This window comes from Artemia sp. Qi Xiang Cuo, chromosome 5, assembly GCF_049724085.1.
Source record: "Artemia sp. Qi Xiang Cuo chromosome 5, ASM4972408v1, whole genome shotgun sequence".
Taxonomy (NCBI): Eukaryota; Metazoa; Arthropoda; class Branchiopoda; order Anostraca; family Artemiidae; genus Artemia; species Artemia sp. Qi Xiang Cuo.
Window position 1 is genome coordinate 24,058,312 of NC_142798.1, and position 26,770 is coordinate 24,085,081.

At 37.7% G+C, this 26,770-nt stretch overlaps 1 protein-coding gene across 1 annotated transcript in view; it reads right to left on the reverse strand.

Moving 5' to 3' along the window:
* LOC148951962 (uncharacterized) overlaps positions 1-26,770 on the reverse strand; it is a 46,708-nt gene that overhangs the window by 13,190 nt on the left and 6,748 nt on the right. The window contains exons 2-3 of the mRNA XM_089089109.1: positions 5,540-5,680; positions 4,043-4,240 (exon numbers count right to left, since the gene is read on the reverse strand). Of these exons, the coding sequence (XP_088945235.1) occupies positions 4,043-4,240; positions 5,540-5,680 (339 nt within the window). The remainder of the gene's footprint in view (positions 1-4,042; positions 4,241-5,539; positions 5,681-26,770) is intronic.

The following is a 26,770-nucleotide window of genomic DNA, read 5'->3' on the forward strand; positions in this document are numbered from 1 at the left end:
TTGCAGCATTTCCTGGGACTATTGTTCAATAGATTCAGCCAGATCGTAAATAATTACCAAAAAGTTTGGTTCAAAAATGCTGAAAACATCGAGTTAGTGCATGAACAGCATCTGCCTCAATCCCAACATGGCAATTGCGTTTATTTTATTGTTGGAACCCTGTCAAATAATACAACAATGGTAGATTTTTTTTGGCTTTGCCACAAACAATTTATCATAATTTTTTATTGTTTCAGTTATGAGTTTTGTTTTGTCTGACATATATGGACCACACAGAAATGATCCGACTGGTATATTAAATTGATGAATATCCCCTTTAAAAAATCACCTACAACTAACTGCAGACAATTGTTTTATAATGACTAAATAATTTCCCTACTAGTCCGTTCAAGAATAATGAGAAGAAGAAGAAGAATAAAGAATCATATTTCTTGTATTATTAACATAAAAAAATAGCACTTTACAAATAATACATTACAGAAAAAAAACAAGAAAAATACACTTAAATTTTTTTTTTATTTATAATAAAAAATGCACTAGAAAAAACACTTTAATAAATGTACTTTATTTATTTTTAAAAAATACAATATTTAATGAAAAAAAATACACTTTTATCTCACTTTTACATCAAAGTGAATAATATCACTTTTTTACATCATTTTTTTATTTGAACGCAACAACAACATGTATATTTACAAAAAAAATCTGCTCTAAGTAAAAAAAAGAAGGTACCTTTGGTAGTGGTGGGGTCACCTGCTGGCGGCTGGCCAGGCGCCCCACCAACCCGGGTCGCGGGCCCCCCCCCATGGTTTTGGGAAATTTATTGGACTTTAATCAAACCGAGACTTTCCCTATGGCTAACACATTCGGCTCGGTCGGAAGTTAAACAGTGCCCCAGGGGGAGGGTAGTCACACCGTCTTGACAAACATAGACCTTGTCGGAAATGGTGCTCATGGCAATTTTTTCTATATTTACAGTGAAGTTCCTGTAGTTCAGTGAACGAATTGCCAACAATTTGCCAACTGCCTGCAGCAATATTTTTATTCAGGACAATGCTTCTTTTTTTCTATTCAATAGTACCATGTCCGGGCCAATGATTGTAAAGGAAGTGTAATTTGGATCGGCAATAATTCGAGCACATTGTTCGGAATCGGTCACGACGTCGCAACGATCCCTACTGCGAACACTTTCACACATTTTACCAAAAGCCGAATTTAAAATGAGCTTATAGATTTCTTTTTCGGCTTTTGTCTGCGCTTCAGAACGTTTCTTGACAAAAGTGTCAACAAACGTTTTCAGATAGGGTTTTTGTCTAAACTGGAGGGCTCTTTGAACCTTTGTGATGTTGAAACCATTGTTGCACATCCATTTTAAAGCCACATGAGGTACAACAATATTTTTCTTCGGCAGAAGGTCGGCAATAAGTTTTTGTTTTGAAGATGACCAATGCAATCCCTCTACCTCGACCAAAGGTCTGTTGCGGGGACTCAAAGAGTCCCTAGACACAGGTCTATTGATGCAAGGAAAAACAAAATCCTTTACCAAATCGTGAAGCTCAACTGGTATCTCCCCATCAATTTCAAAAAAACATCCAACCGGCCCATTCTTCTCAACACTGTCAATGTTGGGGAAATAGGGGGGCTTGAGGGTCATTGAGCCATTTATAGTTATCGCAGGGTAGCGCATAATGGGACATGGCCGAGGGTTAGAGGGATATCATATCAAGGAAAACTGCATCTGATTCTGTTACCGTCTTCTCTCCAGTTGGATCAGTTTCCAAGATACGATCCCCGTTAAAAACGTATCCACCCCTCATTGACCTCTCGATGAACAGGTGCTGATCGTTGTCGGTGATAAGCCTAATTTTTTCTCCGCTAATTTTTAGGATGAGGTCTATTACCAGATGAGGAGATGAAAAATAATATCCTAAATCAAAATTAAATTCCCCATATATTTTGTCCATATTTTTACACATAATGTCTAACAAAGTTAACACATCACTCGACAAACACAGCTTGCAGTAGTCAAATCCATTTTTACACCCTCCCTCTGCCCACACTTTTTTGGCAAAACTGTTTTCATCAGGGGTGCACCTACGATCGTGTAGACTGTCGTAAAACGATTCGATCGAGGGAAGAGTTTCCTCGGTGAATCTCGACATGGAGCAGTAATAATCATAAGGATATATGCCCTTGACCGTCAACAAATCATATAAATCATTTGGAAATTGTTGCTTGAGAAGGGGGAAAGCATTGCAACCGTCATCGTTTTTTTCTGCACTTGAATTAATTCGCTCAATGATTTGGGGAAAAAAATGTAGGAATCTAAAAAGCGAATTTTATTCGTGTACTCAATGCCGTCTTCAACATATCTCCACATAAATTCCAAAACAAGCAACTTTTCCGATGATTTAGGAATGATTTTGTAGGAAAAGCTGTCTATCACCCATGCATCATCCACAACTCCATTTCTTTGAAGATGCGCCATTGCTGGTAGCACCTACTTCAGATCGTAGTTATAATTATGTATAAAAACCGGAATCAAGAGTTGCTGTATAATTTTTAAATTACATGAATTGTGAGCCCACCCCCGAAAGTTACTTTTCCCCGTTGAATTGGGGTCAATAAGATGATTGTGATCCTGCACAGAGTCTTTTAGGGCAAGAGCACCCCTACAAACCCAAAAAAATGTCCCCTTATCTATTGCTCGTTGCTCCTTATTTAATAATGAAATTTGGCAGTTGGTGTCATACTCTAGAGGAATCTTACCCCGTTCGCTGTTACTATTAAAAGAAACAATAGCTTTTCCATGCCAACATTCTCATCTATAGGAAAACAAAACTCTTCCAATAGCGTTTTATTGTTGGAATCGCGCAGGGCATGTGCATAGGAACACGCAACGAGTTTGTGTTCCTTGACTATATTTGGCCTTGATGGGTCCGATACCTCCAACAGTCTTGATTCACAGTCCAATGATACTTTATCAATCTGTAGCAGGGAATTTTGGAAGTTTTTAAATTGTTAAGTATCTTTGCCTTCTGCCGGCATTTCTATTGATTGCCATGAATTTTGCAATATCTCATGTGATCCGTGAATGTTCTTTCAGATCTAAATGAGGAAAGGCACATGGGGCTTGGACGTTCCCCTTTCTTTACACCTTGAGATAAGAGTCGACTCGTTGATGCAGTAGCGAAAAAAAGACCGTAGGAATTTACATCTTCGGGGGGCTCATAGATAATCCAAACCCAGTTCTTAATATCACCTATGAACGGCGTACTAACGGAATATAAAACCCTTTTTTATTCAGCTTCTTTCCCCCATTTGCAAATTCTGTGTCATAATGGAGAACAACCACCCCCAACCCAAGATTTTCATTTGCTATTTCAAATATGGTTATTTGTTTTAAGGACACCGGATATTTTCCCTCTAAACAATCAAAATTTACTTTAGGGAAATTGTTTCCACCGTTACGTGCAAGTCTGTCGAGATTTTTCATTCTTGACTCATCTTTCAATGTTTTATGGGCTGCTGCTAAAAATGCATATTTAAAGCATTGCAGCCCTGTGTCAAAATAGAAACTCTGAGCCCCTTTGGTAGCCGACGAATCTGGGTGGTATTATATTTGTTGAATACTCCACACCCGCCCCCCTTAAAATAAAGTTTTTTTTAAATCTATTGAGATTCAGATCCATATGTTCAATGTATAAAATGGTGGACCCACTTCCCCTCTCGTTGGATATGTCCAAAGTTGATATTAATTTATTGACCCAATTGAAAAAGTTACCCTCAAATTCATTTAGACCGGAGTAAAAAGTTTGGTTGCCAGTTGAAAAATGAAAATAAAAAGTGTCCCCTGATGTACCCTTTTGTAAATAAACTTTTTGATTTATTGATGTCTTAATTCCCCCCTGACCCCCCACGTCTGAATCTGAATCTCAATAAGTGCTCACATTCGGTCGATGTAGGTGTGAAGAACATTTACAGGGTCTGTTAAAATGACACTCCCAACGACCAGGTTTTCCTCGGGGGGATTAAAATCTACCCAATGTGTTTGCATGTGACCTAGAGCAGACTCTAACAAATAAAATTCACGTAGTTCTGGGGACGCGACGTTATTTTCATGTCCTGCACCTATTTGGACAGGAACCAATTCACTAATAATAAAGTCATCGTAAAAAATGTCCCTGGAAACATTAGATCCAACAATTTCCATAAGGCTATTCATTTCTTCCATTGTAAACTGGAAATCCAGGGGGATACTAAACAACGTACCTTCACTAACATCATCCGATTGCTCGGGCGACAGTGGACAATTACCCATGATATTTCGAAGTCCTGGGCCAGGGAAGGCAGTTGTTTTTGTAACTTCCCCCTGAAACTAAAATGAATGGATTGATTTTTTTTTCTTTGAGGAAAGTTGTATCACAATTATAGCACACCATTTTTTTTTCTTAATTGGTTTCGTATTTCTCAAATAAATACAAATTTTGCTTATAGCATTATTTATAAAACAAGTGCATAATAAATTACAAATTTTGTTAATAGCACACACCCACGCACCAACAACCGCACAAACACACACAAACAAACACAAAACAACAAAAAACAACACCAAAAAACACAACGTAACTCAAAATCTCAAAAACCAACACACACCAAAACTCCCTCACCAAAACACACCCTCAAACTCACCATAGCACGCACACACACACTCACCCCCCCACCCACACCCACACACACCGACACACACACGCACCCTCCCACTCGCTCACTCCCACACACTCACACACTCACTCTCACACACCCACGCGAGATCACGCTCAAAATAACTAACACCCTCTCCCCAAAAATCCCCAACAAGCAACCGCCATAACCCCACCACACACGCCCGCAATCATGCACACGCACACACACACACACACACACACGCACACACTCACACTCTCACACACACGCACACGCTCACGCTCACACACACACACGCACACACACGCAAACACACACACACACTAAGGTGATAGGAAAGATTAAAAAAGAGCGGTTTCTTTGACAAGCAAAAAAAATTACATTATATTTAGGTATCTCTGAGGGGAGGGAGCAGAGAAATTTAAAACAATGGTTCGGGTGGGGGTTTAATATTATAGAGAAAATAACATTTTAATATCTCTGTCACACTTTTACAGTGTTATAAGTGGTGAAAAGAAAAGGCTAAAAAAAAGTTAGAAGAAATAGGCAGATATTTCTATAACCAGGTAGAAAGTAGAGGTAAAAATGCTTACATTTCCAAATTCCGGTTGCACTTGTTTGCCTGAAGGCCCTGGCAAAGCATGAAGGAGGCAACCTCCTGAGCTTGAGTAGACGGGACAGCTCTTGAAAACTCGGGCAAAGCATGATGGGGGGCAACCTCGCGATCTTGAGTAGACGGGGCTGAGGCATTATGAGAAGCCGTCCAGTTTCTTTTAAATTTTCTGCCAGGTTGCATAGAGGTTTGCGCAGGTAGCGCAGAGCTGGCACTGGCGTGAGAGGCTCCGGGTATTACAAGTGGAGTGGTCAATGGCTGGCCCAGAGCATGTGTAAAGGAGCCGGTATATCTTATGATGGAAGGCCTTGCAGCTTGCATCGGTGTGGCATCGTTCCCTCTGGCTCTCTTTTCAGGGGCAGTGCATTTGTTGGAATCCTCCTTAAAAAAGAAGAACAATTTAGTATAGGATAATAATATTAGAGAAGAAACGAAATTAGTGAAAGATTTTTTATAAAAGACTCTTAATCATCTATATGATCCATGAATTTGAAATTAGGACCATTTAAAATACGCCCATCCGTTCCAGTCCATGTAGGTAAAACTTTGAAGATTTAACCGAAACACTATTTGCTTTCATCAAAGACACTTGAAAATAGAACACTCCTTTCATTAGGTCTAATTGTCTGCAAAAGCAATCTTTTTTCAGTTCTGTTAATAAAGGATGTATTTCGTTTAGAGAACAAGAGACATAGATCTAATTTTGCCAGCCCTCCCCCTAAATTAAAGATTTTGCTTTCTAGCCTAATACTATCATAGTTAAAAAGCATAGTTTTCACCCCCTCCCCCCTTGAGAATAGAAAATAAACTTTATCGAAAGAAAGCTATAGAAAAAGGAATAATAAACATTCTACAGGACTCTTTGCAACTAACATTTACATAATTTCCAAGTCCTAAAAATATCTCTTTTAATTTTGCAAATAATTCATCCCTTTTTCAAACCGTCAAGAATTACGCAAAGCATGTAGCCTTAATCATAAGCCTCTTAATCATCTATAAAATCCATGAATTCGAAAATAAGAGCATTTAAAATGCCCCATCCCTTCCTTTTCATGAAGGTAAAACTTTTAAGATTTAACTGAAATATTATTTGCTTTCATCAAAGACATTTGAAAATAGAACACTCCTCTCATTAGGTGTAATTGTCTGCAAAAGTAATCTTTTTTCAGTTCTCTTAATAAAGGATGTATTTCGTTTATAGAACAAGAGACATAGATCTAATTTTTCCAGCCCTCCCCCTAAATTAAAGATTTTGCTTTCTAGCCTAATACTATCATAGTTAAAAAGCATATTTTTCACCCCCTCCCCCCTTGAGATTATAAAAGACACTTTATCGACAGAAAGCTGTAGAAAAAGGAATAATAATTACTCTAAAGTACTCTTTGCATCTAACATTTACATAATTTCCAAGTCCTAAAAATATCTCTTTTAATTTTACAAATAATTCATCCCTTTTTCAAACCGTCTAAAATTACACAAAACATGTAGCCTTAATCATTTCCGTTCCTATATACCATTCTTTGTTTTCATAATTTAGATAATGCGCGTGCGAAGGTTGTTTACGAAATCATCCCTCTTGTAAGAAAATTAAAGTGTTAATCACACGCGGTTTTATCTAGACCGCTAAGAGAGCACATTCTATTTTTGATAATTTTAAATGGATGACAGTAAAATAACATTTTTGAGTTAAAGAATTATTTCTAATGAATGAATTAAAGTCATAAACTGGGTGGGGGAGGGAGGATGGGGCTTACATGGTAAAAAAGAGTGTATTTTACGCTTTCTATCGAGTATAAACATCATATAGTGGAGTTTGTATTGTGGGGGGGGGGAGTAAACCCTGAATTTAAATTTACTGGAGGGGTGAATATGTAAAATGATTTTATTTGGAAAAAAACTGTGAAAATTTACTAAACTGAACTCACATTATAAATCGCTGTAGCCAAAGCTTCCAAGTCAATAATATCAGATGCTTTATCCGTTGTGTCATAGGAATTTATGAAAGTTTAATCGCAATGCATGTTAGGTATATACAATATCTCAAGAGCGAATAAAAATCCCTCCTTTTATTCGAATCCGATTATTAATCAAGTTATCGAATATGGAGTAACCTCCTTCCGCTCTCTCTGATTGGCCCTAAAAAATGGATGTTGCCTCAAAAACCAGTCTGCTTGCGTTATACAATCTCGACTAAAGTTTCAAAACGTGTTTGACCACTTTGCTTGGAGAGGTACCAAGGAAGTATAGGTATGAGAGGATACTCACTCTCTTTGAAAAGGTGTAGAGCATCAAGCAAATAGTATGTAGTTTCAAAACGTGTTTAATCACTTTGCTTGGAAAGGTGCCAAGGAACATAATGCCATAGAATAGCATAGGAAGGAACATAATGTCATAGAATCCATAAGGCCATGCTCTGGAAAGGTACCAAGGAACATAATGCCATAGAATAGCATAAGAAGGAACATAATGCCATAGAATCCACAACGCCATGCTCTGGAAAGGTACCAAGGAACATAATGCCATAGAATGGCATAGGAAGGAACATAATAACATAGAATCCATAAGGCCATGCTCTGGAAAGGTACCAAGGAACATAATGCCATAGAATAGCATAGGAAGGAACATAATGCCATAGAAGTATAACTTAACACTCTACTGTCATACCCAAACTCTTGTTTGTGGTGATTTTTGTTCGTTTCAAGCTTGATTTGCATATTAAATTTAAGTTTCACTTGTTTTAAGATTTATTTATTAATTTACAATAATACCGATTGTATGTTTGTTTGCATTGATTGCTTCTATAATTTCTGTTCGTTTTAAGTTACCTTTATACTTTAATAGGAAAATATTTTTTTCGTCTTAAGCTTGATTTTCATATCCAATCTAAGCATTACTCGCTTTAAGATCTATTTATTCATTTGTATTATTACTTGTTGTATGTTTTTGCTATGATTGTTTATTTAATTTCGGTTCGTTTTTTGTTTCATTTATTCTTTACTAGTAATTTCTCGTCGTTTTGAGTTTGAATTTTAAAAGGTATTTGTATCTGTTAAGCTTAAGTTTAAAATGACCTTTACTTTTCTTTGAAAAATCAATTTTTCTGAATTTTTTTTTTTTTTAGTTAATTCTAATTAAATGTGTTTCAGGAATTGTTCTTAAATAATTGGGACAAAAAGTCAAATTCCGCGGAGAGGAGGGTATTTTCCGGTGGGGGGGGTATTTTTCGTGGGGGATTATTTTTCGAGACGGGGGGGGGGGGGTTCCGAGGGGGGTGGGTACACACCGGCCACCCTGAAACACATGGGCCGTTTAATTAAAAAAGGAAGCTTTTCTAAATTACTTAAAGCTTTAGCGTAAAGAGCAAGGTATTGAGGAGGGGGCAACCCTTTCATATATGGAATAATTTCTGTTCGTTTGAGTTTTAATGTTGCTCCTAACTCTCAGTTTAAATAAAGCTGTTTTTTTTTATTTAATCTCTATAAGGAGCAATAAGCAAGGAGCAATTGGCCCAATAGTAGGCTAATCAAAATTCTAAAAAAAAAATTTAATACAAGTAATACATCGAAAGAATTGGCTTTTTATTTTGATTCAAAATACATAAAATCCATTAAGTTTAATGCTGCCCTTCAAAAGCTACGAGCCTGAGAAAGTTTGCCTAATTTTCAAAAAAGGGGGAAACACCCCCAAAAAGTCAAGTGATCTTAACGAAAATTATACCATAAAGTTCAGCGTATTAGAGAACCCTATTGTAGAGGTTTTAAGTTCCTATCCACAAAAATGAGAAATCTTGTATTTTTTGCTGAACATAATATCCGAAAAAATTGGGATAGGGCTCATTTGAGTGAAAATTAAAATTCTACTTACATTTTTAAGTGACCAAAATTAATGGAGGGCAGCTAGTCCCCCTTCCACACCTCCTTTACTCCAAACATATCTGACTGTTTTTAAAAATTCAAAATTTTGAGATAGCTGTTTGGTTCCTGTCTGGGGAGGGGATGACAATACCCCCCACAGCCCCTGGGCAAAGCACTTTAAGTTATGCAACTTGCCATTTATTTACGTATAGTATGCTGCTTGGTATTTGGGGAATGTTCAGAAATTTTTCAAGTGGGGGAAAACTTTCTGCGAAGGGGATTTTCCACTGGAATAATTTTCTGTGGGAAGGAAGGTTTCCGGCGGAAATCTTCCAGGGGAAATTTTACGTGGCGGGAGGGGAATATTCTGGCATGATTTTAAAAACAATCAAATTTAACTATAAAAGAAACAAGTTTTTTCAACTTAAAGTAAGGAGCAAGATTAAAACTTAAAACGAACAAAATTTATGCTGTAAATGAGAGGAACTGTCTTTTCCTCATGCCTCGCTCTTTACGTTAAAATTTACGTTTTGTTTGTTGTCCCAATTCTTTAAGAACGGTTCCTGAAACACAGGGGCCGATGAATTTGAACGAGAGGTATTTGTAAAGTGAGGTACTTTAAGACTTTAGAGTAAAGAGCGAGGGTTGAAGAATGGACAGCCCTCATCATATACAGGATAATTTCTGTTTGTTTTAAGCTTTATTGTTGCTCCTTATTTTCAGTAAAAAAAGTATTTTTCATATTTATTTATAATAGAAATGACATATTTTGTAGTCTTGCAGCCTATTACGTTTGCAGCCTATTACGTTGTAGTTTTGAATAATGGCCAGGATCTGTGCATTACCAAATATTTCGCTCGGTCAAACCATACTCCTTGTGTTCATCCAAAGCTGTCCTTTTTGACCCAGAAATGTTACTGGGAAATTTTTTGCTTCGTTGCCATAACTGTCGAAATAGTTGATCGGCGTGAATCCAGTAGAATTAAGAAGAAATATCTTCACTCTTTGCACACTTTTTGATCTCTATTGATCCCTGGTAAGTGTTGAAGATATACCCTTGTTCTTTGTGCTATGCTGTGTTTGTTCCTTTTCATAAATATGTGAGAGCTAGAAAAAAACTGAAAAAAGCTAGTGACCTGCATTCTTTAAAAACGCTGTACCGGAAAATATTACGAGGATTTTTATTTTATTTTTTTTAATGAATTTAGAGATTTAGAAGTATAAGGAATATAAAAATTGAGACAGTAATATTTGGATCTTTAAGTCTTCCAGGGGCCTAATCTTAAGTAAAATAGAAGGAAAAAAAAACCGATCCCTTGACTCGGAATTTTAAAGTAAATTGCTTGGGTGGATGAGCCTCCAACGTTGCTCTCTGATTCAGAGCAACGACGTCAACTTGTTACTCTGAGCTAACTCTGATCCAGGATTCAGTCAAATCTTAAACCTTTAGTTTGTTAAGTTAACCAGCGTGCACTTATTGGAAGTTAGCGTTGCCCCTCCCTTTGCTTGTAAACTAATAAAAAAACTTCTCCAACAAAATATGTTTTTCAAAGAAAACTAAAAAACTCCATTAAACAAAAAATGAGCAAAAATAAAATCAAATAATCTACCAAGCGTGAAACTACCACAAATCAGCATCGATAAATAAATGATGCTTACAACCCTTGCCCCGAGGGTTGTGGGGGAGTTTCCTCCTCTAAAACATATTTTCTATCTGGAAATCAACTACGCTGAACAAAATGGCTCTCTCAAAATTTTGATTGGATGTTTTTTTAGGAAGGATGGGCGTGGGGATGCTAGTTGCCCTCCAATCCCTTTCGACTATTAAAAAGGGCACTAGCCCTTTGAATTTCCAATCGAATGAGTCTTTTTTGAAGTTTCTACGACAACGCTTTCTATAAAAACCTTATATGCCCCCAGGGAATAACGTAAAACTATTGCCCCGAGGGTTATGGGGGAGTGTCCTCCTCAAAAAGATATTTTCTATGCGGAAATCAACTACGCTGAACAAAATGGCTATCTCAAAATTTTAATTAGATGTGTTTGGGGGAATGATGGGCGTGGAGGGGGGGGGTAGTTGCCCTTCAATCACTTTCGACTATTAAAAAGGGCACTAACCCTTTGAATTTCCAATTAAAGGAGCCTTTTTTGAAGTTTCTACGACAACGCCTTCTATAAAAACCTTATATGCCCCAAGGGTATAACTTAAAACCCTTGCCCCGAGGGTTGTGAGGGAGTGTCCTCCTCAAAAAAATATTTTCTATCCAGAAATCAGACTACGCTGATGAAAATGGCTATCTCAAAATTTTGATTGGATTTGTTTGGGGAAATGATTTTCGTGGGGGGGCCTAGTTGCGCTCCAATCACTTTCGACTACTAAAAAGGGCACTAGCCACTCCAATTTCCAATCGAGTGAGCCCTTTTCGAAGTTTCTACGACAACTCCTTGGATGAGAAGTGCCCGGGTATGGAGAAAAAAAAACACATTGTGTCAACATCGTTCTATACTTAGGCATTGCTAGCGCGCTGCGTATGATATAGACCCCAAACTTTAAGAACAGTTGAAAGGGCAAAAATAATCTTGCATCTCAGAAAAGGGAAATCGCCAAGTAATTTTCTTATGCTGGGAATGATTCATTGTATAACAATTTTAGACGAAGTACAGAATCCGATTCAAATTCTGAGATACAAAGAATAAAAGAAGTGACAATATTTCCCAAACAAAAGAGACTAAAACTGGTATATCGAAATGAAGTAAGAAAAATTCCAACAATTAAAAGGAAATCAGAATTAACTTTCAGAGGCATCCTATTGCCTTCAGAAACACCATAAACGAGCATAAAATTCGAAACAAAGCCTCACCAAACTCGTTCTAAATAAATTTTGAAGAAAGATATAGAAAAATTCCTAGAACCAGACATATACAAAAGTAGGCCTATGCGACTTCTCTCAATTATCATGATTGTTCTGATTTTTCAATATTTTCAAGAAAATTTCAAATGATATACACGTTTTGTACTTTTTAACAAATTTGATAACCCTCCCCTGAAAATATGGATCTCAACTGCAGGCTTATATAGCTCTAAAGGACGCCACATTTTTTTTTTTAGAAGTGTTGGAATGAGAATACAAATTTTTTTGTTGTTGACACGTTCTCTCATCTGTAAATATCCCTATGTTTGTGTGCACCTATGTAACTGCGAAAAAAAAAGAAAAATCAGGTTAACGCCTTAAAGCCGCAAATTGGTAGTTGATTGGTGTGACAACTATGGAAGGAACTATTTCTGTGTTTCATTTGACGTTGCTAACACGCAATATATGCAACTTTGTCAAATTATGGGTTTGCCAATGGGAACATTTTATTTCCCTATTCGGAAAACTTCTTTATGCATTTTGTCAAAAATTCTGCTTTGTATAGTTTTCTGCTGATACACTTTGTCCTGGGGCGCATTCTGCAGATGATATTCTATCTATCCGGGACAATGGGCTTGATGCTCTGAATAATTTTATGGTACGTCTGAAAACTTTTCATTCAATCTTCAGTTTACGCTGGAGGTTCAATATTCAAGTAAGCTTCCTTTCTTGGATTTCCTGGTCCTAGGAAACACCACAATCTTGAATTTTCAAACAGTTCGAGGTAAAGAATTGTAAGCACGGACCGACACGGCTGAATAGTAACCGAAACTCTTAGAAATCGGAATTTTCATATCAATAGACATATAAAAAGAATCGGCTCATTATACTGATTCCGATTGCATAAGACTCATTCAGTTCATTATTACCCATCAACAAGGCCATACCCAGAGGGGGGGGGGGTTGGGGAGTTTAAACCCCTCCCGAAATTTTTTTTTGACTAGTAAAAAAGTAGTACCCCCTCCATTGGTTCAACCACATGCCCTTCCCGGTTTCAAGCACATGCCCTCCCTTTCCCCGAAGAATTAAAGCACAGGCCCTCTGACGTTATGCGACACACCTGTTTCTAGCCTAGAAGTCTCGGTTTTCTATAATCCTTGGTTGTTTTTGTGTATATTATGATCCCCTCCGTCATATTATTGGTGAAAAAAAATTTACCCTGGGTGTGTGTCGGGCTGGGGCAAACCGTTCGGGGGGATTGGACACTTCCTTGGAGGCAAGCAGCAAGCAGGTCGGCACCTTAGTGGAGGGAATGCAGGATAACCGTAAATGTACGCTTGAAAATTACTGCTTTGCGTAACGATAAAAAAATAAAACAGGGTTGATTCTGGTGATCGAGAAAACGGCTCCCCTCCCCTGGAGTCCTCTCCCTTCGTCTTTCTTTAAATTAGGTGTGTTATTCCTTATCCTTTTAAAGCTGCAATGACGCCTTAAAACTACCTGGAAAGAGTTCAATGGCCTTTTCGTTAGATCAGGTGTTTTTCTATGACACACCCCTTTGTTTTTCTACGGCAGCACTCTGACGTCATGTGACACATCCCCTCCCAGTTTCTGCAACGTGCCCTCCCTTTTCCTTTTTCCCTTTTCCACATGCCCTCTGACGTCACAACGCCCCTATCAAACTTTCTATGACAACCCTGTCCATTTTACTATGACAGCCCTATGACGTCACAACGCCCCTATCTTCAGTTTCTACGACATGCCCTCCCCAATTTCTACGACATGCCCTCTGACGTCACGGCATTCCAGTGTTTTTCAAATGGGAGCTCTCAGACGTCACAACAGCCCTGGCAAGATTCGTATGAGAGCCCTGGCAAAATTCCCATGAGAGCCCTGTTTCTAGGCAAGAGATCAATGATTAGGTCAGGTGTTTTCTATGATTCGGAAAACTTCTTTATGCATTTTGTCAAAAATTCTGCTTTGTATAGTTTTCTGCTGATACACTTTGTCCTGGGGCGCATTCTGCAGATGATATTCTATCTATCCGGGACAATGGGCTTGATGCTCTGAATAATTTTATGGTACGTCTGAAAACTTTTCATTCAATCTTCAGTTTATGCTGGAGGTTCAATATTCAAGTAAGCTTCCTTTCTTGGATTTCCTGGTCCTAGAAAACACCACAATCTTGAATTTTCAAACAGTTCGAGGTAAAGAATTGTAAGCACGGACCGACACGGCTCAATAGTAACCGAAACTCTTAGAAATCGGAATTTTCATATCAATAGACATATAAAAAGAATCGGCTCATTATACTGATTCCGATTGCATAAGACTCATTAAGTTCATTATTACCCATCAACAAGGCCATACCCAGAGGGGGGGTTAGGGGAGTTTAAACCCCTCCCGAAAATTTTTTTGACTAGTAAAAAAGTAGTACCCCCTCCATTGGTTCAAGCACATGCCCTTCCCGGTTTCAAGCACATGCCCTCCCTTTCCCCGAAGAGTTCAAGCACAGGCCCTCTGACGTTATGCGCCACACCTGTTTCTAGCCTAGAAGTCTCGGTTTTCTATAATCCTTGGTTCTTTTTGTGTATATTATGATCCCCTCCCTCATATTATTGGTGAAAAAAAATTACCCTGGGTGTGTTTCGGGCTGGGGCAAACCGTTCGGGGGGATTGGACACTTCCTTGGAGGCAAGCAGCAAGCAGGTCGGCACCTTAGTAGAGGGATGCAGGATAACCGTAAATGTACGCTTGAAAATTACTGCTTTGTGTAACGATAAAAAAAATAAAACAGGGTTGATTCTGGTGATGGAGAAAACGGTTCCCCTCCCCTGGAGTCCTCTCCCTCCGTCTTTCCTTAAATTAGGTGTGTTATTCCTTATCCTTTTAAAGCTGCAATGACGCCTTAAAACTACCTGGAAAGAGTTCAATGGCCTTTTCGTTAGGTCAGGTGTTTTTCTATGACACACCCCTTTGTTTTCTACGGCAGCACTCTGACGTCATGTGACACATCCCCTCCCAGTTTCTGCAACGTGCCCTCCCTTTTCCTTTTTCCCTTTTCCACATGCCCTCTGACGTCACAACGCCCCTATCAAACTTTCTATGACAACCCTGTCCATTTTACTATGACAGCCCTATGACGTCACAACGCCCCTATCTTCAGTTTCTACGACATGCCCTCCCCAATTTCTACGACATGCCCTCTGACGTCACGGCATTCCAGTGTTTTTTCAAATGGGAGCTCTCTGACGTCACAACAGCCCTGGCAAGATTCGTATGAGAGCCCTGGCAAAATTCCCATGAGAGCCCTGTTTCTAGGCAAGAGATCAATGATTAGGTCAGGTGTTTTCTATGACACACCCTTTTGTTTTTTCTACAACATGCCCTCTGACGTCATGGCAGCCATAGGGAAAAGAACAGTATGTCTTTACCGGAGCCCGCTGACGTCATGTGACACACTCCTTTTCTGAGTATGTCTTGTTACAATGCGAAAACATTTCTAGGCACATTCCCACGTGGCAGAAACCCCTTTGCACCTGTTTCTAGTGCATGTTACACTACGCGACACACCCATTGCCCTTAAAGGGCCAGATAAGTGGAGCTACCAGCCCCTCGCACCTGCAAAGTGCAGTAACCTGTTTTATTAAAGGAGACACAGGTGCCAAGACTCCATGACACAGCCCTCTGGACTCCAATGATGTCATGTGACTTACCCCGTTTCAAACGGACAGGTCTAATATGCTTGACACAATTTTGCGTAACCCTACCACAAGAACCCATGGGGGAGTCCCCGTTTGTAACGTAACGACACCCGAAACCCCACAAAGCGTTTTTTCATCATTAACTTAATGGCGCTGCATACTGATTGCGCATCCCTCACTGCCAGTTAATATAATTTTGACATTTTTTTCCAGAGCTCTCGATCCCGACAGAACTCGAAAGGTTTCCCTTCAAATGGAACACGCTCTAGCCTAGAGAACTAAGAAGAACGTTCCAATATTATGTATCTTGAACCAGATTCTAAAAATAAACTATTGCACGACACCTGAGATTCCCCATTTTTTAGCAGTCGTTACAACGGCATGTTTACTGCCAAATTTGATACACTCCGTGGGGTATTTGCTTTCAAGATATTAATAAAGAGAAATGTGTGCTTAAATTATGTAAACATCTAGGTAAGAGAGACGTGTCCCAAACAATAAATCTTAAAAACACAGATACTATAAATGAAAACAAATTGATAAGCAACAAAACATAAAAAAGACAGCTAAAAAACACGACAAAAATAAAAGATGAAAATGTCAAATTATCGTATACGCAAAAAAGAACCATCTATTATAGAAAACTGGAGGCTTTTAGCCTACAACCCACCAGAAACAAGGGAAGGACCCCCCCCCACAAACAACATCTCTACATCCCCCCGCCAAGAAATCTTTCAGGCATTTCCTAATAAAAATTACTGTTCTGAATCCCGCGATTCATGTTTTTTGCACCCCAAGCCAATCATAACGCCCAACAAAATACCCCAGACTACCAGAGCATTTCACCCATGTGACACTGCCCCCTCCCCCATCCCCTGGGTGACCTAATATTAGTGATATTTCCCAGTTTTTGGCAGTTGTTAGAACGGCGTCTTTACTGCCAAATTTGATACACTCCGGGGGAGTATTTGCTTTCAAGATATTCATAAAGGGGAAATGCGTGTCTTACTCAGTGACAGTGAGCAGTGACAATGTAAATCAGAACATAACACTATGAAAATATTCCAAGTCTCTCATTTCAATGAAAAAAAAATTCAAAATTAACTTTGCAACATCAACAGAGTGTAGCAGTGATATGGTAAACTACTAAAAGAACATTCCAAGTCTTACACTTCAATGAAAAAATTCCAAAATGAACATATAAACGTCAACAGTGTAGTACTGACAAGGTAAATCATAACATAACACTATGAAAATATTCCAAGTCTCTCATTTCAACTAAAAAATTCCGAAAAGATATTGAAACATCAACAGAGTGAAGCAATGATATGGCGAACTACTCCGAAAATATTCCAAGTCTAACACTTCAGTGAAAATAATTTCTAAAGTGAACCTTAAGAGACCAACAAAGTGTAGCAGTGACAAGCCAAAACGCTACGAAAATATTCCAAGTGTTACATCTCAACGAAGATGTCTTACACTTCAATGAAAAAATTCCAGAGCATTTCACCCATGTGACACCACCCCCTTCCCCATCCCCTGGGTGACCTAATATTAGTGAGATTTCCCATTTTTTGGCTGTCGTTAGGTCGGCGTCTTCACTGCCAAATTGGATACACTCCGGGGGAGTATTTGCTTTCAAGATATTCATAAAGGGGAAATGCGTGTCTTACTCGCCCCAAACAATAAGTCTTAAAAACACAGATACTGTATATAAAAACAAATTAACAAGCAATAAAACATAGAAAAAAAACACGGCAAAAAATAAAAGATGAAAATGTCATATTATCATATACGAAAAACAAACCATCTATTATACAAAACTGGGGACTTCTAGCCTGCAGGCCCAGAGGGTAGGGGAGGGGGGAAGCAAGATCTTTTAAGGAAATTCCCCTTTTTCATTAAGATAAATTTATGGATATTTCACATTATCCTAATAATAGGTTCAAGGCTCCCACCTAGTAGCCTTCATTTTTAGAGGGTGCATTGATAATAGATGTAGTTTTAAGGCGTCATTGCAGCTTTAAAAGGATAAGGAATAACACACCTAATTTAAGGAAAGACGAAGGGAGAGGACTCCAGGGGAGGGGAACCGTTTTCTCCATCACCAGAATCAACACTGTTTTTTTTATCCTTACGCAAAGTCGTAATTTTCAAGCGTACATTTACGGTTATCCTGCATCCTTCCACTAAGGTGCCGACCTGCTTGCTGCTTGCCTCCAAGGAAGTGTCCAATCCCCCGAACGGTTTGGCCCAGCCCGACACACACCCAGGGTAAATTTTTTTTCAGCAAAAATTTGAGGGAGGGGATCATAATATACACAAAAAGAACCAAGTATTATGGAAAACCGAGACTTCTAGCCTGAAACCCAGGAGGATAAGAAGGGGCGAAGTGATATTAGATACAAATTTAAGACATATTAAGAGCTTTTAAGGAAATACTCCTTTTTCATTAAGATAAAGTCATGGATATTTCATATTATCCTAAAAATAGGTTCAAGCTCCCACCTAGTAGCATTCATTTTCAGAAGGCGCATTGATAATAGATGTAGTTTTTAGACGTTATTGCGCCTTTAAAATGATAAAGAATAACATGCCAAATTTAAGGAAAGACAGAGGGAGAGGACTCCAGGGGAGGGGAACCGTTTTCTCCGTCACCAGCTCAACACTATTTTGTTTTATATTTCATTGTGCAAAGCGGTAATTTTTAAACATACATTTATGCTTATCCTGCCTCCCGCCACTAAGGTACCGACCTGTTTCATGGTCACCTCCGGGGAAGTGTCCAGTCTTCCTGAACGGTTTCTCTTAGCTCAGGGTACATTTTTCACAAAAATATCAAAATGCACAAAGGGTGGAAATTCTTGTCCCTGCCCACTCCTTGCGCTGTTCTGGAGTTTGGTCTGTGTCTACTCATTCCTGGGACGGAATCCCGGCTTTGGCTAGGTGATAAAAGATACTAAAACCGCTATTGCTCGAGATAACATAAAACGTAGTAATAATAGGGAAATTATCATATAGTTTCTACGGCAACCCTCTAAAATCAGACCATCCCTGTTTCTAGCGCTCAGCTAGCAAGATTCGTGCCCTGGAAAAATTCCCGCCCTGACAAAATTCCAGCTGTTGATACATTGTTTTTTTAGAAGACCCCCTGGATTTCCCATGATCAGGTCTATTATGAATGATGCAAGTGTATCTCACAAACAAGACTAAAAGACCCCATGGAACTCCAGCTTGCCACATACACATGCGTATTGCGTATTAACAGCGATGTATACCTTAAACAAAGATACCTCATGGGAGAGCTTGGAAGATCATCATGCGAGAAGGGCAGATGTACAAACCGATAAAAAGTATACTTATTGTCCAGATCAGAATGGTGCTACGACAATGTTTTCACACTAGCACCAGCTCTCCACATGACACTGCCCCCAGCTTGAAAACAGAGAAGTCCCCCCCCCTTTCTTCGCTAGTCTTTGATACTCTAAGCATTTCACCTCACAATGTTATACTATTACTGCTTCTGTGACACACCACTATCATTCCCCCCGAAGCACTTTTCAGTCATTTCTCGTTAAAAATTTTATTTTTAACTTATTCATTCGGGTTTTTGCAAGCAATTAAGCCCACAATACCACACTATAAGTACTCTCTAGAATCCCTACAACACCTTCCATCATCATTGTAAGCGCCTTCTAATATTTGAAACACACGCACACGAAAAAAACACACAAACACACACACACAAACACACAAAAAACACACAAACACAAACACACATACAATAAACAGACACACACACAAACAAAAACCCACACGAACACAAAAACACACACAAAAACACACACGAACACAAAACACACACACAAAAAAACACACGAACACGAAACAAACACACACATAAAAAAGACACACACACACAAAAACACACAAAAAAAGACGTTTTGCTGCTACACACTGTTGATCTTTAAGGTTCATTTTGGAATTTTTTCATTGAAGTGTAAGACTTGAAATATTTTTGTAGCAGTTCACCATACCACTGCTACACTCTGTTGTTGTTTCAAAGTTCATTTTGGAATTTTTTTTCTTTGAAATGAGAGACTTGAAATATTTTCATAGTATTTTAAGGTTAAATATTTTAAGGTTCACTTTGGAGTTCTTTAATTGAAGTGTAAAACTTGAAATATTTTTATAGTAATGGTTCTTTACGTTAGGTTTCGCTACTTCTAGGTATCTCTGCGTTTAAGTTAGGTTCATTTAACTTAGGTTATCATGAGCGCTCATCTTTTAAGCCGATAATTTCAATGAATAAATTCCAAAGTGAACCTTAAAAGATCAACAGAGTGTAGTCGTGACAAGGTAAATCATAACATAACACTATGAAAATATTCCAAGTCTCTCATTTCGAAGAAAAAATTCCAAAACGAACTTTGAAACATCAACAGAGTATAGCAGTGATATGGCGAAACTACTACAAAAATATTCTAAGTCATACACTTCAATGAAAAAATTCCGAAGTGAACCTTAAGAGATCAACAGAGTGTAGCAGTGACAATGTAAATCGGAACATAACACTATAAAAATATTCCAAGTCTCTATGAAAAAATTTAGTCTAACGAAAAAATTCCGAAATAAACTTTGAAACATCAACAGAGTAAAGCAATGATATGGCGAACTACTCCGAAAATATTCCAAGTCTTACACTTCAGTGAAAAAATTTCCAAAGTGAACCTTAAAAGATCAGCAAAGTGCAACAGTGACAAGCCACAATGCTACAAAAATATTCCAAGTGTTACATTTCAACGAAGATGTCTTACACTTCAATGAAAAAAATCCCAGAGCATTTCACCCATGTGACACTGCCTCCTCTCCCATCCCCTGGGTGACCTGATATTAGTGAGATTTCCCAGTTTTTGGCAGTCGTTAGGACGGCATGTTTACTGCCAAATTTGATACACTCCGGGGGGTATTTGCATTCAAGATATTCATAAAGGAGAAATGCGTGTCTTACTCGCTCCAAACAATAAGTCTTAAGAACACATATACTGTATATAAAAACAAATTAGCAAGCAATAAAACATAGAAAAAAAACAGCAAAAAATAAAAGATGAAAATATTATATTATCATATACGCGAAAAAACCATCTATTATAGAAAACTTGGGACTTCTATCCTGCAGGCCCAGAGGGTAGGGGAGGGGAGAAGCAATATTACATACAATTTAAACTATTTTAAGATCTTTTAAGGAAACACCCCTTTTTCATTAAGATAAATTTATGGATATTTCACATTTTCCTAATAATAGGTTCAAGGCTCGCACCTAGTAGCCTTAATTTTTAGAGGGTGCATTGATAATAGATGTAGTTTTAAGGCGTCATTGCAGCTTTAAAAGGATAAGGAATAACATGCCTAATTTAAGGAAAGACGAAGGGAGAGGACTCCAGGGGAGGGGAACCGTTTTCTCCATCACCAGCTAAATTCTGTTTTATTTTTTTTATTGTTAAGCAAAGCAGTAATTTTCAAGCGTATATTTATGGTTATCCTGCATCCCTCCACTAAGGTGCCGACCTGCTCACTGCTTGCCTCCGAGGAAGTGTCCAATCCCCTCGAGCGGTTTACCCCAGCCCGTCACACGCCTAGGGCAAATTTTTCTTCACCAATAATATGAGGGAGGGGATCATAATATACACAAAAAGAACCGTGTATTATGGAAAACCGAGACTTCTAGCCTGAAACCCAGGAGGATAAGAAGGGGGAAGTGATATTAGATACAAATTTATGACATATTAAGAGCTTTTAAGGAAATACCCCTTTTTCATTAAGATAATGTTATGGATATTTCATATTATCCTAAAAATAGGTTCAAGCTCCCACCTACTAGCCTTCATTTTCAGAGGGCACATTGATAATAGATGTAGATTTTAGACGTTATTGCGCCTTTAAAATAATAAAGAATAACAAGCGAAATTCAAGGAAAGACAAAGGGAGAGGACTCCAGAGGAGGGGAACCGTTTTCTCCGTCACCAACTCAACACTGTTTTGTTTTATATTTCATTGCGCAAAGCGGTAGTTTTTAAGCATACATTTATACTTATCCTGCCTCCCTCTACTAAGGTACCGACCTGTTTCATGGTCACCTCCGGGGAAGTGTCCAGTCCCCCTGAACGGTTTCTCTTAGCTCAAGGTACATTTTTCACAAAAATATCAAATGGTTGATTATTTCGGGAAAAGACACATATTTCTGACAGCAGAGGTATTTCTGACGGAGAACAAATCGAACAAGAAAAGGATCCCAAGGATACCAGTGAAAATTAAACACCATAAATTATAAAGGTCAATTAAGCAGCTATACTTATTAACAAAGTCATCAAATTGTAAGTGCCTAACTATTGCGTAATCATTATTTAAACTGCTATAAATTAACGTAATTATTTCGAAAATGTATGACTACTAAGTAACCATTTATTTTGTAATCATTGATAAATTTTATATAACATCACATTTGCAGATAAGACACATAAGTAACCATCGGCCACTGGTTAAGTGAAACGCCGAAACGAGTGGCTACACGGTAAGTTGCTTATATTTAACCTAAAATCTAGTAGAATAAATTAAAGAAAAAAAAAGTAACCATGATGAGATGCCCAAGCCATCAACAATTAAATGGTCGTGAAATAGAGAATTTAACCTCAGGGATTCATAAGAGAAGACATAGTGTATGCAATATTGATGATTCATTAAGAAAATAAGAAATCATCGATAATTCAATAAAACCATGGTAACCTATCAGAACAGTAGAAAATATCGAGTATCCAAAACTAAATTATCTTCTGAAATCTCAAAGGATAATTTTGGAACAAAGAATGATCCTAAGATTAATGGCAAGATTGGTTCATTATAACTTTAGTGCGCGTGCAATGACAAAAACACTCGAGAACACTAGACTAAGTGCCAACCTGGCCTTCCGAATTTTAATACAAAACACTCCAACAACAAAATATAGCTCGTTGTCTAATTATATCGCCAACAATATTTGGTACGATCAAGACGATAACAACATAACTACATCTTAGCCCTTTAGAGTTCTATTCGTACTTATAGACTAAGGACACATGTTAAAAGGTGAAAGATTCCTTAAAGTGTTATACATCAACTGTGTAAATAACAGGTATCTAAATTCATTAAACTCTTTTACGGGATCCACCATTTCTTAAGTTACCCCAAGAGATTATAAAGACATAAAGAAAATAACCCTGAATTTCTTCCAAGAAGACGAAAATCTTGGAAGAAAAATAATACCTGGTTTAGACGTAATCGTGTGCGAGCAACTATACTGCTGCCAATCACACGTAAACCTAAGTTTCTCCGTAGTAAAAATAATAAATGACCCATTGTCTGTATATCAGTTGTGCCGGAAAGTCATTCGACAAAATATGCGAAGGAATGACATAACTGCCACACTGGAGGGCCTGCACCTCCCAAACCAATTATTAGTGTACTTAATGTACCTAAATACACCGGAAAGCGGAAAAAATGATATAGTATTTGAACTCAAATTTCTCAGCTCAAATGTTTCGTCATGGGAAAATTATCGACTCATCGATATGCTTACATCTCCAAGTTCAAAAGCGGCACTGCCGGATGATGCACCCATATTGAAATTTAAACTCAATATTAGTGGAAGAAACTGTATATATAAATAAGTTCGTTGAGACGAATAATAAAAGAACCCTCCCATATTATTTGAAGTGTTATATCTATGTAATCGATAATTATTGCAATAAAAAAAAGTGCGTTATATGAATAAACCAGTAATGTATTAATATTTATAAAACTATGAGTTAGAGTAAATGTCACGGGAACTAAATACATTGTTAAGAAATTGACGAAAAAGGTAGTTTCTCGAAAATCTCAACACTTTAAGCCTCTATGGAACTCGTTATAAATCGAGCGCGAACTCGTTAAACTAGAGTACGGAACTTTAGGTAATCGAATTACGTTCGAATACACAAGTAGCCAGGTGCAAGGTGGCACCGGTGAAAAAGTAGTTCAACTTCGACCTGAAGTTACCTTGTTTTCCATTCAAAGTATATATTCATTATTGGTTAATATGGAGCTTTAGATGACTCGAATTACGTCGAACGAATAAGTACCCGATGTATGAGGAAATACCGGTGAAAAGGTAGTTTGACCTCGACCTAGAGTGTACCATAATCATAACTAATCTTGAAAAAATTAACTAGACAAAGATCAATAGAAACTACCTTTCATTTCAGAACACTGGCCAAAGCAATTATTGATACAGAATTCATAACTATAAAGCACGCAAAAGAAAACGTCATATACTCAGTGGCAATGATCATTCTGAATAAATCAGGGGAAGAAGTCTTCGCGAAAAAATGGAACGTCAAGTATGATTTGAGGAAATACGACGTGGAATCATATAGATTCGGTTTAAATTTAGCAAACACACCCAAATATCGACCCGCAAGATGGAAATTGGGAGTAAAATATAACCGCAGAAAGGGCAAGTACCTCCATTATATTCAACAAGAGATAAGAAAATTGCAAAAGCAATATAAAGTTCGGTTACTGGTACGTTAAAGGTCCATGTCAGACAGATTTATTGCTTCTTGACAAATGTAGAATACAAAAATTAGTTTACAAAATTGAAGGAAATCCAAACTGTGTAAAGTATCAAGGTCAACACGACCCCCTCCAAGAAATAAAATACTACCAACAATATCTATATAATCCAAAACGCGTAATATATAGAGCTAAAAGAAAATAAATCATATTTAAAAGAATAAAAACCTATGAATCAAAATCAAAAGCAACCAAAAAATAAAAAAAAACCGTCTCTATTGATATAATTTGGTATGACGTAAATTAAAGTCAACCCACGCAAACTTTATGTTAAAAGAAAAATTCTTGTGTGCAATCAATTAAAATGACTATCCCCCCAGCCTAAGAATCAACCGTATTTTTACCATAAGCAATCAACAAATTCTATGACCACTAATCTTAACCCCACCTTGTTTATTTCCCCGATAAAAAAAAAGAAAAGAAAATCCCTTATAATAGGAATCTAAATTCTCATTCGATTATCTATCATAAGAAATCTTCCTATATTATATTTAATGAAATATTAATTCCAAAAACAGCAAAAAAGGATGTGGCTAACAAATTTCATAATAATTTACGTTACCCAAACTATAGCCCAAGATATCGTAAAGCATGGGATAATCTTCAAGCATGAGAATTCATTACTTGGAAGTCAAAATGCCTTGAAGATATTTATGAAACTGGATCCCAAACCGTTTGAAACCCTGTTTCAACAAGTAATGAGACTAGAGAACAATACTAATGAACTAAAGGACTCTATATTCCAATTCTTAAAATCGGACAAGAACCTGCAGACAACGAAAGACATGCACCACAAGGAGAATACAGGAGAATTACCCCCTATTATTCCTAAACTAAAATCGAAGTTCCTAATAGACGACTTTGACAAGAAAATGGCAGAAATTGATAAGGCTCTAGGAACTAACAACAAGGGAAACAGAAGGAGAAGAGCATTAAGTAATGTGGACGGTTTCAGAAGAGAACATACTACGACATAATATACCACAGGTTCCTTCTTGACATTTTCCAAGAAAAATAAACTCTATGATGGAAATTACACCCTGCTAAATGAATTACCAAGCATATGGACATACCTCAAGCAACTATGGCAAGACCATACGATGAGCAACGTTACTAAGAAAGTATCTCCAAAAGAAATAAAGAAATATATCAACGAGCCACAAGGAAAGAGAAATACCACGAAAACCATCCCCAAACTTGAGACAAGACCAGAGGAAATACAGCCCTCGCTAACGGATGTCACCACCAATACAAGTCCAGAGATAATCAAACTCAATGAATTCTCCCAAGAAAAATTAATTACCATAACACATTTGAAACCAACGACGTTTACAAAATGGTCATGGTCCACAGGACCAACATTTACAAAGACCCACTCCTTCGGCAAAATGTATATAAATTTAAGAGCAAGACTCCCAGTATTGCATACCGAGACTAGAACTATATTAGTTCAAGGACACCATTCGGATAGCAAAAGGAAATTTTCCGAAAATAAAAAGAAAGAAAAATATGTACCCGAGAAATGCTGGACAATTGGCGGCAAATGCACATGTGCCAGACTGGCATGACGAACCAATCAAAAATACGTCGAATTATTACCGAACTAAATGGAAAACGCCTAAAGTATCAATTCACCAATCCTTCTTAATATTGTATAGACAGAGACTACAGGCACTATTTGAATTGTTTAATACCGAAATACAAAAGTTAAAGCAAAGCACTACAAGAATTTTTGAAGCATATTTTTAAAAAAGCAAATACCGCAGATCAGCTAGTCTAATACAAATCGTAAGGGAGTTAGCCTCGCACTAATTTGGTCTACCAAATGAAGTTGACCGGAATTTCCTATGGGAAAACGTAGGGAAACTAAACACTGCGATGAACGTGACCTTACACATCCAAGAAATACCAGCCAGTTTAGCCAACTATCAGAGAGACAAAATTGAGGCAATAACGAAGAACATCTCAAAAACAGTAAGAATAATGAATTATTTAAAGAATAAAGTAAATCGCTGGATTTTCGATTCAAGCCTCACCATGGCATCACTAGACATAGTGAGAATGGCAGCTGCTTAACCTGGTATCATTGGTTAACCTGGCAGCTGACGTCAGCAAATTTGAATTTGCGTTATTTGCCCTTACTGGATGAACCTTTTCATAGGACCTGGTGGACCCTTCGAACCTAAAAAGTATCTTAGATGAAATAAAAACACATCTAACATTCGGATTACATCTACCAACAGAACCAGAAGTAGCAAACCTATTCCACTACTACACCAAGCTAAAGGTTCACATCACGGAAATAAACGAACAACAATTTGCAGTAGTAACAATTCCATTAATAAATCAACAATCCATATATGACTTGTATAACATAGGTTCCCAGCCAACATAGGTAAAACTAATTCGTTCATG